We start from the raw sequence: 16,666 nt of genomic DNA, 5'->3' as shown, positions 1-16,666 counted from the left end.
TCTGCTTATCTACTGATAATATATTGTGCTTAAATGCATCTTTCTTGTGCGAAACGTAGGTTTAAAGCAATTTTTGGCAATAGGTCTAAAAGTGCAATACTAAGTCCAAACTGAAACACAAAGTTAATGTTGTTAATGTTTCATCTCAGGAGCAAAAACTGTTTAAAAATATTCTGCTCTGTGTGGAATGAATGTTTGTTTGTTTGAATTCATCACATGCAATGTCTATTATTGCCACGTGTTGCAAAAAATGTTTACAGAAAGTCCAGCCATACAATCTAATGAGTGTTTTTGTGTTTCAGATTGCATGAACATGGGTGCCAAAGCTCAGCTAATGCCAAAAGTAAGACAGGCAATTGTAACTTTAATAAAATAAGGCCAATCCTTGAGAGAAATTGCAAAAACAATTACAAGTGTCGGTGAATGCAGTTGCTTGTGCCATTAAACGACAAAACAAAACTGGTAAAATGCGGATAGAAAACATTCTGGTCGGACAAGAATCACAACAGAATCGCAGAACAAGTAATCCAAGTCACCATTCTGCGCAACAAACGTCTTACAGCACGGGAAATTAGAGCCCAGATAAAGTGCTCCAGCAATGCAACTGTTTCAAGGCCTTCTTTTCTCAAAGTTACAATTGCCTGCCTTTTTTCTGGTATTAGCTGAGCTTTAGCACCCATGTTCATGCAATCTGAAACACAAAAACACATTAGATTGTATGGCTGGACTTTCTGTAAACATTTTTTGCAACGCCTGACAATAATAGACATTGCACGTAATGAAGAAACTAAGCACAATCATCATTCCACACAGAGCAGAGTATTTGTAAACAGTTTTTGCTCCTGAGATGAAACGTTAATCACATTAACTTCGTGTTTCAGTTTTTGATTTAGCATTGCACTTTTCGTCCTATTTCCAAAAAGTACGTTAAACCTACGTTTCGCACAAGAAAGATGCATTGAAGCACAATCTATTATCAGTAGATAAGCAGATATATATTTGGTGAGAATTGTGTTCACATCTTATGTTCATTTTGCACATTAAACACGTTATGTTGGGTGTACCTAACTTTTTACTGGTAGTGTATGCCCAATCAAACGGACAGGCCAAATGTACAAAACAGTGCCAAACAAGAACTTAGGAAGGCTCTCGAATCTGATGAGGATTTGACCTGCTGATGGACAGGAACACTCCCATAGCAGGACTATAATCCTGAGCTCAGCTATTGATCAATCGAAGGCTACGAGACAGGCTACCTATGACAGAGCGACTCTTGCAACCGCATATCCCGACAGATGCACATCAGCTATTGGTACAACATCAGCAGGTGACGAATACATTTTACAACCAGAAATTCAAAGAGCTCCCACCACTTATTCCGGGTGAAAGCATCCACATCAAGCAAGAAAATGTCCGGGAGCCAGCAGTTGTAACCACTATGCACCATTCGCCCCATTCATGTGTGAAGACTGCCAGGTTTACCGCCACAACCGCAAGCACCTCTGGAAGACCATTGAGCCTCCTCCACCTATTACCCCACTCCCAGTGGAAGACTAGTTGGTGAATCACTCCACAACAATACCTCAGTCGACAAGACTACAAAATTTCATTCTTGCATCGTTGAAGTCACAATACCCCCAAAATTTGCCACATATCTGCTGGGCTACATCGTGTTGAATTGGAAATTCAAACACGTGCACAGAGTAAGAGGGGTCATCCATTTATTACGAACTCAATGGAAGGGTCACTGTATTGATAAATGGAATATAAGCGAGGAAGGAAAAGAGCATGAAGAAGGAAATGAAAGGCGAGGATAGGGTGGGAGAACAGGCACCTTTTAATTCTTGCACTTTTTGCATACGTAATAAACAGATAGAACCAAAGCACAATGGGGTTCGAGAGATGGGTACACCAATGCCATTACTGAGTGCGGAGTCAGGTTCGAGTAGATTAGCTTAAAGTGCAATAAACGAGTTTCTAATCAACGATTGTGGAAATAACTTTACATGGTGGATACAGATGATGTAAGGGAAGGATGGAACTTTATACTTCAGCAATCTTTATATTATTAGACTGCGCTGGGCTGCATGGTGTGTGCATATACATATATTGCCTGCAATACCAAACACCTGCCAAAAAGTCCAAACTCGTAAGACATCATTTATTATTACATACAGAAATGTGCAAAGAAAACACGCTTCTGCAAATGTACCTGTAACTGTAGTCTTTAAACCAGCTTACTCCAGTCGACTGCCAGACGAAGGTTTCCCAATGTAGTCCAGCAGCTGCTAAGTGGCAAAATTGTGCACTTTTTGTGGAAAAAGCATGGAATTTGCCATGGGTGTCCTTGGTTCAAATATCATTTTTAGCCTTGGACTCATCTTATATCTTACCCTTTTTCGGGGCAGAGTCGGAATCTTAAAACGTGGGGGTCACCACTCCAAATAATGAGCAAACCTACTTCAACTTTGAAACTTGCGTGACTGTGTCTAAAGATGGAAACATACGGAGGGTTTTAGATTTTCAGATGTTTGACCCATCTTGCATTCTATCCGCTGCCTATTTTAGGTGTGGGATAAGATTGTTTAAAGGGAAGTGGGCATGATCGGACACAGAGGAGCAAACTGAAGGTCCTGAAGTGGCAAGGGTCCTAACGGAGTCTGAGGAGGAACAGTTGACTTTATCCCAACAGGCAAGGAAATCCGATGATCTCATTATGACTAGCGGCCGGCAGTGCAAACCAGCTTCTTGAGAAACGTCAAGTCTCTGAAAACTGTACTTAAACAATTTACAAGTCCATTTCTCGAGGCCAGTAAGGATCTTCTGGTTCCGGACACAAAATACATCATGGAAGAATCAGTTCTGCAAACAGATATTGAAGCATTGTGGGAGCAACAGTACAACACATTTGGAGAAGAAAGGCTGTCAAAATGTGTGAAGCCAGTAAGAGGACCAAAGAATATGCTTCAATTCTTCAGCAGCCGACCACCCAATAATCCTTCAAAAAACAAGCTACAAGTGCAATCACTAAAAAAAAGATTGTGGCATATTTGCAAGGCCGTATCTTGCATGCCAGGCAAGCGACGGAGATGTGGACCAGTTTTTTTTTTTGTCCATGCAAACCAGGAAATCTCTGTCACTGATAGTCAAACTGTGACTTGGCACAAAGGCAAAGCTAATGCACTGTTTGGAAGCAGAAATAAAAATATTCACAATCTCCAGTAGTTGATGCCATTTTCTTGGATACTGCTGCTATACTGTTGTGAGGTTCATGTCGGCCAAACAAACGGGATGCGGCAGACCGGATTAAGGGCCTACTCGCTCCGAAACCAAGCCCGTTTGGAACGTTCAGGGCCGATCAAGTGACGCATCCGGGTACCTCTCCTTTCCAGGGCCGTAATCAAGATCAAGATGAACCCGAGTGGTGGTTCGCCGGCAAGGTGGTGAATTTAATAATGGGCATTATGCACCAAAAACCCAATGATCCTCTAACAGGATTTAAAAGTCAACTCGGCTATTTCCAACGAGTGATCATCACTGTCTGAATAACTCAGACACAGTTCATCGAGGATGTGTACTTAAGCAGGGATGAGGAGAGAACAGGGAAAGGCACTTATACAATTAACACTGTACAGTTCTATTTGCAAAAGAAATACACGCCCAAAAGTTTCACACAGTCGGAGAATATCTCATCTATCCAACTTAAGGTCTCAAGCATTCCACAGTAGAAAGACCAGAGAGATATGGACAAAACACGGAATACAAATTACGGTCAGGACGAGCGCAGCAAGTCCAACCGGGCGACCACAGAACTGAGCAGGCCAGAGGCATGTCTCATGCATCAGTGAGATGGCTCGCTCACTGTTCTCCGACAATGCTTGATGTAAGCAGGCTTGCACCATGCTCAAATACAGTAAATAAGCTGAAATGCTTTAGCAGCAGCAGATTATTTTTTTTTTTTTTGGTATACAAGATCGAGGCTCATGTCAGAACTAACATTAATCACACAAAACAAACACACATAAGACATAATAAAGGGAGTGGGAGACAAGATGGGGAGAGAAGGGGAAGCACACAAGTACAACATTTGAGAGCAGGGACATTGTGAGATCTGTGGGAGGGAGAGGGCTTGGCGGGAGGTTGCATGGGGAGGAGGTTTGGGGGTGGGAGAGGTAAAAACCACATGGACACTGCTAGGACTTCCAGGAAAGAAGTCGGTATTTCAGAAAAGTGGATCTGGGGTGAATTAACGGGGGTAGAAAAGATCAAGGTTTTGGATGGGGGAAGATAAGAGATGGTGGTGAACAGCTGTTTTAAAAACCTGGAGTGAGGAGTGGGATTGAAGAGAGTGAGGGAGTTTGTTCCAGAGGTGGGAGTAAAGAGGAATGAAGGAGTGAAGGTGAGCAGAGAGCCTAGATTTTGGCAGTTTAACCATAAGAGGGTTGCTGGCAGATCTTGTGCAACCTGTAGGAGTATTTGGGGGACAGAGAACAGACAGAGCTGGGGGGCTAGGCCGGAGAGAAGTCCCTAGAAGACAGAAAGACCATAACCTGCCTGCGATGAGTGAGTGAAAGGCCCTCGGAGTTGGGTTCATCGCAGAAGATTCCAATGATTCTGAAAGCTTTGGTTTCAACACCGTGAAGCCGAGCTAGGTGTGAGGCAGGAGCACCAGCACAGAGGGGGGAACAGTATTCCATTGAGCTGTGGATGAAAGCCTCGTATGGGGTGAGGAGCTCAGGTGTGCCAAGGAAGGACTTCGCACGACAGAGGATGCCATGAAGAAAGGGTTGAAGTTCATGATGTGCACAGTTGACACCAATGTCATGGTGCTGGCAGTAGCAGTAGTGAACGAGACGAAGCCTCATGAACTGTGGGTAGCCATTGGAGTTCGCAATAACTTTAGGTTTGTACCAATTCATGAGTCCAAGGAAGTCAGCTACTTCCCCACTGCTCCATGCTTTGACAGGCTGTGATAACATGTCCTCAATCACCAGAATAGGGAAGAGAACAGCATACAACATCTGCAATGTGTACCTTCAGGTGACTGAAGCATTTGAAGAGTTTGCCAATATCTTACTATAATTCACCAAATGTCCGTCTGTCTGTCTGTTCGAAGGTACCGTAAAAACTGCTTAACCGATCGCAAAAATATTTTTGGTAGATAATCCTTGGATCTTCAGGAGAAAAATAGGCTATTATAGTTTTTCGAATTTCAGCTTTGGTCTCCAGCATTCTCAGGTTTGGACTCACGTATAACATTCGCGTTCGCATAACGTTCATTGTGCTCATTGTGACGATGTTGCTTTCCCGGGTGCCGCGCGATCGGTGCAGCCGTTTGTGTGGCACCCGGGAAAGCAACATGTCTCCATCGATCGCTAACAGATCGCTGACTCCATCGATCTTGCCAAGGCCGTAACAGCTATCGGCTCAAAATCCTTTTAACTGTTGATTTGCTACAGTTGCACGTATCGGGAATTTGGTACACGTATCGGGAGTACATACGACAAAGCGATTGTGAACACGATTAATCGATCACGATTCACGATCATGATCATCACGATCATATTTACCGATATGAACAGTGATGTGGCTTTTATTGAAATTCTCAAGATACTGTTTAGATTTTGATGATTTGCATGTGATATGATTCAACGGATGTTTATATGAATCGTTTAAAATAAAATAAAACCTTCAATTTCTGATATTTTGCCTTTTCATTTGGGCCTCCCAATTGAAGCCCCGCCCGTAGGGCGGGTACCGTTGCTAGTGACTACAATGTCATTAGCGACAGATCAGTATCATTGCTACAGCGCGTTATGTGCTTTTGTATTGTAGAACAAGTGACCTTGACAACGTGAACAATGCCAGAAAACAAATTTGCGCAGAAGTCTCGTTCAATGGACAGCATCCTACCAACATTTGCCTTGCTCATGCAACGCATCAAACGTGCCTATTTATCAGAGCAACTGTTGGAATCCTGCCTGCATCCCAATCCACAGCTGCCAAGTCCTTCAGATTGGAGATGGACAATTGTGTCTGGCTTGAGGCAACCATTCTGGACCACTCTACAGTCACGTGAAAAAGTAAGTACACCCCATGTAAAGTTTTGACTTTTTCAACATATTTCAACATACAGCTATTTGATCTTCATTTCAACAATATTGATAGATAAAGGTGATATAATATAACAAATATCATGAAACATTTACATTTTGTAGTCCATTGTATGATTTAAATAAACATAAATGCAAATTTCGCATTTGGAAAAAGTAAGTACACCCCTACATTTATCACTTCTTCAAATACCTAAAATTAGAATCAGGTGCACCAGCTCAGGTGCAAATAATTAGAACATCGTTGGAGAGGATCTTGGAGGAACCTGTCTTATTTAAACCTCAGACATTTAGTTTGGTTTGCTCTTTGTTGTTGAAGTGTGCGGCGTCACCATGCCTCGATCAAAAGAGCTCTCCGAGGCCTTCAGAAAGAAGGTTATAGATGCCTACGAGTCTGGGAAGGGATTTAAAAAGATCTCCAAACAATTTGAAATCAATCATTCGACTGTCCGGATGATCATCTACAAGTGGAGAAGATTCCAAACAACTGTCAACTTGTTCAGGCCAGGCCGCCCCAGCAAGTTCAGCCCGAGCAGACCGCAAGATGCTGAAAGAAGTCTCTAAGAACCCCAGAATGTCATCACGGGACCTACAGGTAACTCTTGCAACTGTTGATGTCAAAGTGCACGAGTCTACCATTAGAAAGAGGCTGCACAAATTTGATCTACATGGGAGGTGTGCCAGGAGGAAACCTTTGCTGTCCAGAAAGAACATCAGGGCAAGACTAAAGTTTGCCAATGAACACCGAGGCAAAGACCAGCACTTCTGGAACAATGTGCTCTGGACAGATGAGTCAAAGGTAGAGCTATTTGGCCACAGTACCAGAAGACATGTTTGGCGAAAACCAAAGACAGCATTTGACCACAACAACCTGATACCAACTGTAAAGCATGGTGGTGGAAATATTATGGTTTGGGGCAGCTTTGCTGCATCAGGGCCTGGGCAGCTCACCATCATATAATCCACTATTAATTCTTCATTGTACCAGAGGGTGCTTGAGGATAATGTGGGGCCGTCTGTCGGAAAGTTGAAGCTCGACCGAAGGTGGACCTTGAAACATGACAATGACCCTAAACATAGCAGTAAATCCACCAAGGAATGGCTGAAAAGAAAGAAATGGAGGGTTCTGGAATGGCCAAGTCAAAGCCCGGATCTAAATCCCATCGAGATGTTGTGGGGGGATTTGAAACGAGCTGTGCATGCAAGAAACCCCTCAAGCATCGCACAGCTGAAAGAATTCTGCATGGAGGAGTGGGCAAAAATTTCTCCCAGTCGATGTCAGAGACTGGTAGACAGTTATAAGAAACGCCTACTTGAGGTTGTTTCTGCCAAAGGGGGCAATACCACTTATTAGAGCCAAGGGTGTACTTACTTTTTCCACATGCAAAATTTGCATTTATGTTTATTTAAATTGTACAATGGACTACAAAATGTAAACGTTTCATGATATCTGTTATATTATATCACCTTTATCTTTCAATATTGTTGAAATTAAGATCAAATAGCTGTATGTTGAAATATGTTGGAAAAGTCAAAGCTTTACATGGGGTGTACTTACTTTTTCACGTGACTGAATCAGAGGAATCTAAGACCTGTTATGAACTGTTACACTACAACTGTGAGAAGCCGTGCAGTGAGCACTGCAAGTGTGGTAACGCTGGCGTGAAGTGTACTGGTCACTGTTTTTCAATGTGTAGATCTACCTCTAAAATTGGCAAGGCAGAAGATAGACCTACTCTTACAGAATTTGGAACTGTACCACCTACCTCCATTCCTTGAATCAAATAAAAACATTTGAAATGATAATCACATTGCTTATTGTTGGACTTATTCCCTTAATTATTGGGAATAAGTTGTTGGCTTATTGCTTATTGTTGGACTTATTCCTTTAAAACAGCTGTTCACCACCATCTCTTATCTTCCCCCATCCAAAACCTTGATCTTTTCTACCCCCGCTAATTTCACCCCAAATCCACTTTTTTGAAATACCAACTTCTGTCTTGGAAGTCCTTGGTGTCCTTGTGTTTTATACTTCTCCCAACCCCCCCCCCCCACCTCCCTTCCCATGCCTCCTCCCCCCAAGCCCTATCCCTCCAGAACATCTCCCTGCTCTCAAATGTTGTGTTTGTGTGCTTCCCCTTTCTCCCCATCTTGTCTTCCGCTCCCTCTTTTTATATATTTTGTTTGGCTGGTTGGTTTTTTTGTGAAATAAATGTTAGCTCTTTCACGAGCCTCGATTCAGTATACAAAAAACCCCCCCAAAAAACCCACCATTTTGAAAAACATGGATGCTGCCTTAAAATGGGGGAAGATGGGATAACGTCTAAAAATGTACCATTTACATTTTGCCAATTTTAATTGCCAATTTCAGACAAAAACCTCGACACCAAGTTGGACTGTTACGGGTCGGATAATTTATTGTTTTGTGCCCCAACTTTAAAAAACAAGGCCCCGCCGCTAAAATAGGCAGTTTTCAAGATGGATTTACATCAACATATGTACCATCGTCCTCTATTTTCCAATTTCATACCAAAAAAAAACTACATAAAGACATTCTGTTGGAGGTCAGATTGCTCCTTTTTACCTATGCCAGAGGGTAGACGGAGGTTTTGTTTCCACCCCCGTCTGTGAGCAGGATATCTCAAAACGTGGACGGATTCGGACAAAATTTGGTGGACAGGTTGGGTGTGTGACAAGGACGAAATCTTTAGATTTTTGTTAAGATCCGAATCCAAATACTAAAAATTTTAATTGTTTAAGTGATTCTTCACCATTGAGAGATGGAGTCACAACGACATATAGCACGATAGCTCAAAAAGTTGTGGATGGATTATGACAAATCTTGGTGGGCGAGTTCGATAGGTGACAATAACAAACCAATTTAATTTTGGTTCAGGTGCAGATTCAGATCCGACCTATCAGTGGGATGCAAAACGTAAACTGTTCAACCTGGCGGAAGTATGTGCTCTAGTTTAATCTTGCATGTGGCCCTCGCTTTTCAAAAACATGGCCCCACCCCAAAAATAGGTGACATCAAAGATGGGTCGACCCCTTAAAATGATCCCACTGGTGATTACAATCGATGTGAGAAGTTTCATGCTTTTACTAGTGCAAAAAAGTTCACAATTCCTCCCTCATCCCAGTAGACACTTAACAGCTGGACTAATAACTCGGAGTGTTCGGTAGACTCGACATTCTTGCCTCATAATGGTTGTCAAGAGTGAGAACCCGCAGGAATCCAACCCACACCAGCCAGTGGAGGAAGTCTATTTTCACCACTCGAAGAAATAGCCATCTCCGACAAGTGTCTCGGCAATCGCTCTCATACGAGCCCAGATACAGTGTGGACAATGAACTATATATTAGTGTTAGGGTGGAGTCGAGTGGGCTAGTGGAAGATACTGGAGGTGTTTCTTCTTCACACCTGCACTTTGTCCAAAAATCCAAACAATCCTTAAACAAGTTGTGAAAGACCTCAAAACGTTGCTCTTCCCACACCATACCACATCAGCTACGAAAGATGGATCTCCGAACCTAATAAGCAGAGATTAGAGCCATTTCCTGAACATTGTCAGGCATCCGAACTTGTTGTCCAATTCAGAGCCAGCTGCTCATCCATAATAATCAATGATCCATCTTATGGACAAGATCAACTGCTGCTCAGCTACTTGGACCATTCAAGGTCAAGTCATAGGCTCTCACATTCTCTCTGTCCACAAGGAACAGAAATCAACCTATCCACGTCTACTTCTCTGGACACGCACTGCATCAGGTGTGCAATACCTGGAACTCCTTGTCCTCACTGTCTGCCATAATTTTTCACGTCAGGAAAGATGGGGTGAGGTTGACATAGGATGTCAACGAGAGAGCATCAAAGGCCTGTTGCCACCTCGGCGCTCTCCATGGAGATAAGGCATTCCTGAACCCCACAGAGTACAATGCTTTTATAATCGGCTCCATGGAGCCTTGCTCCACATTCTGGGGCTGGTGCTCTTACTTCTCACCTTGCAACTTGAGGCAGTCAAAACAAGGCCTCCCGCACCATTGGCATCTCAAGGAAGAACACAGATTCCCAAGGAATGTCACTCAACCCGTGGTAAGTTGGTTCGTTCTATTTCATACAAGCTTACATCTGGCCTTGCTCCTCCTATCCTCTCCCCTGCTCAAGCCATCCCAGGTGGCACACGTTCCTTTACAAATTCTCACATGCTTACCCTCCCAAAGTCCAGACTGGTTGCCCACCTGCATCCATTCGTCCCCTTATTCTCCCGATTGTGGAATCGTTTCCCCGTGTCCGTTGTCATTTCCTCTTCACTTCATAATTCAAAATGTGCTCACCCATGCACATCCACATCTCATGTGCATATGCCGATTCTTTCCCGTTCAGTTCCTTTCCAAGCCATTGTTGCTCCTCGTCAGATCACCTGGAACGTAGTTCCGGGGAGCTTATGTGATGGTGCATCGTCAGTCCGTAAACACTTGCAATTTCATCTCCAAAACCGCTGATGGGATTGTGACCAAACTTGGTACAAATGATATTTGCTATGTTGCCACACAAGTTTGCTCACAGCATTAAGAAAATCAGGCTCTAAGGGGGTTTGCCGGGGGTAAACGTGGGTCCAGGTTTGACTTACCCTCCTCCCCCCTCCTCCCCAAATAGATATTTGCTTTCTTCTCTGAAACTACACACACGATTTCGATGAAACTTGACCACAACCTTCATCACCTGTGATGTACCCAAGTTTGTTCACGGCATTGAAAAAAAAAAAAAATCGGGCCCTGAGGGAGTCTATGGGAAGGTGGGGGCTGGGAAGAGGGGAGGGAGGAGGGGGTTGCCCCCCAAAATAGGTATTTCCTCTCTCGTCAGAAACTACACATACAAGTCCGATGAAACTTGACAACAACGTTCCGTTTATCACCCATGATGTGCCAACGTTTATTCACGGCATTAACAATATCCAGGTCCAAGGCGGTTAACGAGGGGAGGGGGGGGGGGAAGGGTTGCCCCCCAAAATAGGAACTTGCTTTTCCTCTGAAACCGCACGCTATTTCGATGAAACTTGACCAACCACCAACTTCATCACCAGTGATGTACCAATGTTTGTTCACGGCATTAGAAAAATCGGGATCCACGTGGGTTTACAGGAGGGGAAAGGTAGATGGGGTGAGGTCGCCCCCCCAAAGTAGGTATATATATTTTTGTTTATTTAAAATCTTATGATTACATTAGTACGATTCTACGTACTACTATGTCTGATAGCAAGCATTGAAATTGGTTTACAATACCGTGATACTGTTTAAAATACTATTAGTAGGTGTAGTATACTGCTTTATTCTACCAAGTGAGCACCCAGGGTTATTGCCCCTATTTTTTGTTATACATGTACCACCTAGTGCATATTGCTACTACCAACATACACTGATAATTTGCAAAAATTATACCCTTTGCCTTGTAGCTTTCCCCTTGTATACAAGGGACCCCAAAACACTACTATTCCAATGCCAAATCAAATCATCCCAACTGTTAAATACCCCTAAATCACCACTATTCCCACCACATTTCGCTAGAGGTTCAGTAGACGGCCTGCAGGAAGCCAAATCCACGCACGGAGTAAACCGAGGAATTTCTATCCCAGTTCATTGTATTTGAATACAGTGCAAACTCGTGCCACATCACCTCGTATTCCTCAGGCAATTTAAAACAACATCTAAACACAAATCTTCAAGCAGGTGGCAATATCACCAACAGATCGCTTGCCACGAAAGAGAAAATACAGCCGTTCAGTGCTCAGAGAGCCAAATGGCCTGGGCGCACAGACCGTGACTCACAAACGTGAGAATTCTGACAAAGCACCCACTATGCCACTGACCCTCCAACCAAAAGAACGAAAAAAAAAGTCAGGGATTTAGGCAAATCAGCTATTTGGTAGGTGAATAGTTTGAGTGTGACAATGAACCCACTGCCTCGCCGGGTGATGTTGCTAGGAGCTCCGAGAGCAGCTACTTGCGTAGCATATACAGCGGTCACTTTTAATGCTCTGCACGAAAATAGGAAGGGAGAAACCCCCCCACCATCCCTCAATCTCCATCCACTGCCTCTCTCACTCCCCACTAAAAAGGGGAGGAAAAAAAATATATATAAAAAAGAGCAATAAGAATCAAAACTCGCAAGCAGCCCCGAGCGCCGGAGAGACGAAAAGCCGCGGCTCTGAGCCAGTTGGCTTTGCGAGGCCGCGGGAAGAGCATCTGTGGGACAGGCAGGGGCCAGGGGGCCGTAGCACCACGATCACCGCGCGGTACATCTGGAAGGATGCAAGACGGTGGGGTGGCAGCGCCTCGAGGCGAGGTGCGCACAGGGCAACGCCCGCGGCCTGCGGCGGTGACGAGAGGAAATCATTTCTGCCGCTTTTTTAATTCCGAAATGTCACATGGAATCAGCACTGGGGGGCTGGATAGCGCGCACGACGGGCACCCCCTCTCCGTGACCGTTTGATCAGCAATGTGTGCTTGAAGTCCCTATGAGTTTGAGGGTTAAAATGGAGAATGAAAGGTGGGGAGGGGCGATTGAAAAGGATTGAGAGAAGGACAGGGAATAGAAAGCAAAGAGAAAAGTGAAAAAGGGAGAGAAAAATAAAACGGTAAAGGAGAACAATTTATTTTGAAACCTCTCTGCGAGAAACGGCAATAAAAGTTAAGACCGAGGTCATGTTTAAGACTTTTCAAAAATGGCAGGAAGATCAAGATGCAGGGTAGTTCCAAGGGAATAACTTCAGGCAGAGTAGTGAGCATCAAAACAAACGGCTCCACATCCTTATATAACCAGGGTGTTTGGAAACACTGGACCCTTGTTGTGCTAAAATGTATTTCAACTGATGTTGGAGGTGTCGAGGTGGAAATTGACTTCAAAAGCAAACAGCTGCAAGGTTGTCGTGGTGGCGCAGCCAGCGGTTCATCGTTTGGTTCCATTGATGGCGTGCAGGGCAGCCAGCTCCTTGTCGCGTTGTCCGAGCAGGCGTCGCCGAACAGAGTCGCTGGTCGCGTTGCGAGCCGCCCCTTCCAGATGCATGGCCGCCGCGCGCCGCCCGGGCGCATTGTGAAACACGCGTGCCAGGCGGCCACCGCAGCATGCCAGAAATCGCCCGTCGGGATCAAATGCCAACTTCGAAGTGGTGTACCCACCTGCGATGAAAATGGTGCAGGGGGTCAAAAGTGAATACAGTAAAGAAACGTGGAAATTTAATGTTTGGTAGTTGAAAGAATCAAGTGTTGATGAAATATGGGCAGAAAGACATGGTGATGGATCATAAACTTTGCAGGACGCATTGTGTGAAGACATTTATGGTATGCTTAAGCCATCAGGTGTGGTGAAATAAGTGTGAGCCAAAGGAGGGAAGCTGAGATTAGGGACAGTGCAAGCAAAACAACAAAAACAAATGACTGTACGTCTCGGCCAACAACGCTGATTGGAATGTCCAAGGCCAAGCGTAGGAGGGTTCAAAAGAGCAGCTGGCACCTTATCTCACATTATGGCAAGAAGCCTCGACAAGTAAGGGCACCAAAGCAAGGCGAAGTTGCGGAGGTGTTATGCAAAGCGGTTGCTGGAACGGAAATTGCATCATCAGCGCACTTGGCACCCAGGTCAAAACCCACTTTGTTTAATAGAACGTCTTCTGGTGCAGAAAAGGAAGAGAGGTTTCAAAGATGTAAAACAAAAGTAAAAACATGAGGTTTTTTGGATTTAGAAAAGCAAAAACTTGGTTTAAAAAAAAGAAAGAAAGAAGGGAAACGCCATCGGATAAATGTTGGACTTTGTGGTGGTGGTGTAAACTTCCTGGAAAGTCAATATCGGCATACACAGGTGGGTGGGAGCCTTGTCATTGTCACAATATTGGATAAAAAGAGGGAATGGATGCTTTAAGGGTACGAGTAACATCCGAGGACATCAAATAAGTTCTCAACAGGGGCCTCACATCCAATGCAGATGTCGGTGCGGTTCATTGCGAAACTCCAGCCAGAACCAACACTCAAATGCGGCCCTAACTCAGCGAGCCACCCACCATGCAGAGATGCAAACGTCTCCATGACCTCTCCCGTGGCAGTACTCAGAACAGACACGTCTCCACCACTCGCCAGCGCCGCCACATGGCTGTCGGGAGAGAGTGCTATTTGTAAGGTCTTGGGGTCTCCAGTTAGAGGAACGGAGAGCAAAAGCTGTGGATCCCGCTGTCCACGGAACTCAAGCTCGGTATCCCATATTCTCCAAGTTCCATCCTTGGATGCGGACACCATACTGCAACACATATTGGTGGGGGCGGAGGGGGTTAATAGCAGTTCATAATAGAACAAATGAAAAGTCAAAAAACAGGAGGGTTGGGGTGTGTATGTGAGGAGAAAGGATACTTGGAGAGAGGAGCAAGTCGAGAGAAGTGAAAGGTCAGGTATGGAGGATGCAATAGGGAGAGAGCAAACATTCCAGCAATATTTGCATACAACATTAATACATGGCCTCTAAACGACGCTGTGGAACACGAGTAATGGAAAAAGCAACTTTAGACAATAAAAGGCACCCATTCCTGATGGAAGTGGAGGTAGACAACGAACAAACTGCCCTGCTGCTTGAAGGAGTGTTGGCTTGTTCACATCTGGTTTTCGACATCCCCCAATTTGACGAATGACACCAGGGGGTGAAGTTATGGCCGACCAGATGTGTTTTGTGAAAGTGCAGAGCTCCTCATCCAACATTTAAATCCTGTCATAGGTATGTTCTCTCATTTTTTAAAAGTCTGCGTATGCAGTCTCTTTTGCTCCGTTTTGTACGATCCCCAACATTTGGCCAATTCTTTTTGGAAACTTTTTTCTTATGTAACATTATACCAAGGAGAACGTAGGAGACCAATGTGATGAACTAATGGCCTCGAGGTGTCCAGGTACAACTAGGCCACAAGGCTCCTAGCTGCACCTATCCAAGTGAAGGCAATGGCAGAAATATGGGAAAGATCTTTTTCCCCTCCTTGACTTACTATATTGCTGAAATGATTAGTGTTGACATTCTCTGCTCGAATGGAATACCACAACCATCCGGCATCGAGGCTCCAGCCCATATTATTGACTAACGTCACAAACAGCCAGAGTGTTCAAACAAGTGATTTGTATACAAGTGTTTACCAGAGATAGAGACCGCAGGCTGAACAGGGTTGGGACATTCTTGCCTTTTCTGGAATTTTTAAAACGACAAACAAACAGTCTCCATAGATACTCCACACATCACGCTCGTTGTCCAAAAATCGACGCGAAACGAGATCAATCGAGTCAATGGTTCTGCGGGTTTTAAAAGCCTATTTTGTACAAAATGCCACGAAGAAGCCACACAGACAGATATTTGGGATAGAGTTAGAAAGCAAGATAGAACAATTTTGGGCTGATTATTTATTTATTTTTTAGTGAGGAAGGCTCAATGGAACACTTGTACATGTATTACGAAGAGGACAAGGACATGAGGAGCAATCGGTATACGCCACACAAAGTTCAAGAATATTTTAAAAGACAATGGACAGATCACACAGGTAAAGTGATTCCAACATGGAGTCATATACAGTCATGTGAAAAAGTAAGTACACTCCATGTAAAGTTTTGACTTTTTCAACATATTTCAACATACAGCTATTTGATTTTCATTTCAACAATATTGATGGATAAAGGTGATATCATACAACAAATATGAAACATTTACATTTTGTAGTCCATTGTATAATTTAAATAGACATAAACGCAAATTTTGCATGTGGAAAAAGTAAGTACACCCCTAACTTTATCACTACTTCAAATACCTAAAATTAGAATCAGGTGCACCAGCTCAGGTGCAAATGATTAGAACATCGTTAGAGAGGATCTTGGAGGAACCCGTCTTATTTAAACCTCAGACATTTAGTTTGGTTTGCTCTTTGTTGTTGAAGTGTGCGGCATCACCATGCCTAGATCAAAAGAGCTCTCTGTGGCCTTCAGAAAGAAGGTTATAGATGCCTACGAGTCTGGGAAGGGATTTAAAAAGATCTCCAAACAATTTGAAATCAATCATTCGACTGTCCGGAAGATCATCTACAAGTGGAGGCGATTTCAAACAACTGCCAACTTGTTCAGGCCAGGCCACCCCAGCAAGTTCAGCCCGAGAGGAGACCGCAAGATGCTGAAAGAAGTCTCTAAGAACCCCCAGAATGTCATCACGGGACCTACAGGCAGCTCTTGCCACTGTTGATGTCAAAGTGCACGAGTCTACCATGAGAAAGAGGCTGCACAAATTTGATCTACATGGGAGGTGTGCCAGGAGGAAACCTCTGCTGTCCAGAAAGAACATGAGGGCAAGACTAAAGTTTGCCAATGAACACCTCGGCAAAGACCAGCACTTCTGGAACAATGTGCCCTGGACAGATGAGTCAAAGGTAGAGCTATTTGGCCACAATACCAGAAGACATGTTTGGCAAAAACCAAAGACAGCATTTGACCACAAGAACCTGATACCAACTGTAAAGCATGGTGGTGGAAATATTATGGTTTGG

General features: G+C 44.1%; 1 protein-coding gene across 2 annotated transcripts in view; it reads right to left on the bottom strand.

Annotated features, from left to right (window-relative positions):
• Positions 1-12,747: 12,747 nt before the first annotated feature.
• TBL2 (transducin beta like 2) overlaps positions 12,748-16,666 on the bottom strand; it is a 121,026-nt gene continuing 117,107 nt past the window's right edge. Inside the window, exons 7-8 of one of the 2 annotated variants that reach the window (XM_068120788.2) lie at positions 14,171-14,403; positions 12,748-13,292 (exon numbers count right to left, since the gene is read on the bottom strand). In XM_068120788.2, the coding sequence (XP_067976889.1) occupies positions 13,063-13,292; positions 14,171-14,403 (463 nt within the window). In that variant the 3' untranslated portion in view covers positions 12,748-13,062. Of the gene's footprint in view, positions 13,293-14,083; positions 14,404-16,666 lie in introns of both variants that reach the window. The other variant, XM_068120787.2, reaches the window with a different exon arrangement.

This window comes from Myxine glutinosa, chromosome 6, assembly GCF_964187855.1.
Source record: "Myxine glutinosa chromosome 6, kmMyxGlut1.1, whole genome shotgun sequence".
Lineage (NCBI taxonomy): Eukaryota > Metazoa > Chordata > Myxini > Myxiniformes > Myxinidae > Myxine > Myxine glutinosa.
Note: the sequence above shows the minus strand (reverse complement) of the source record. Positions and strands in the feature narration are given on the sequence as shown.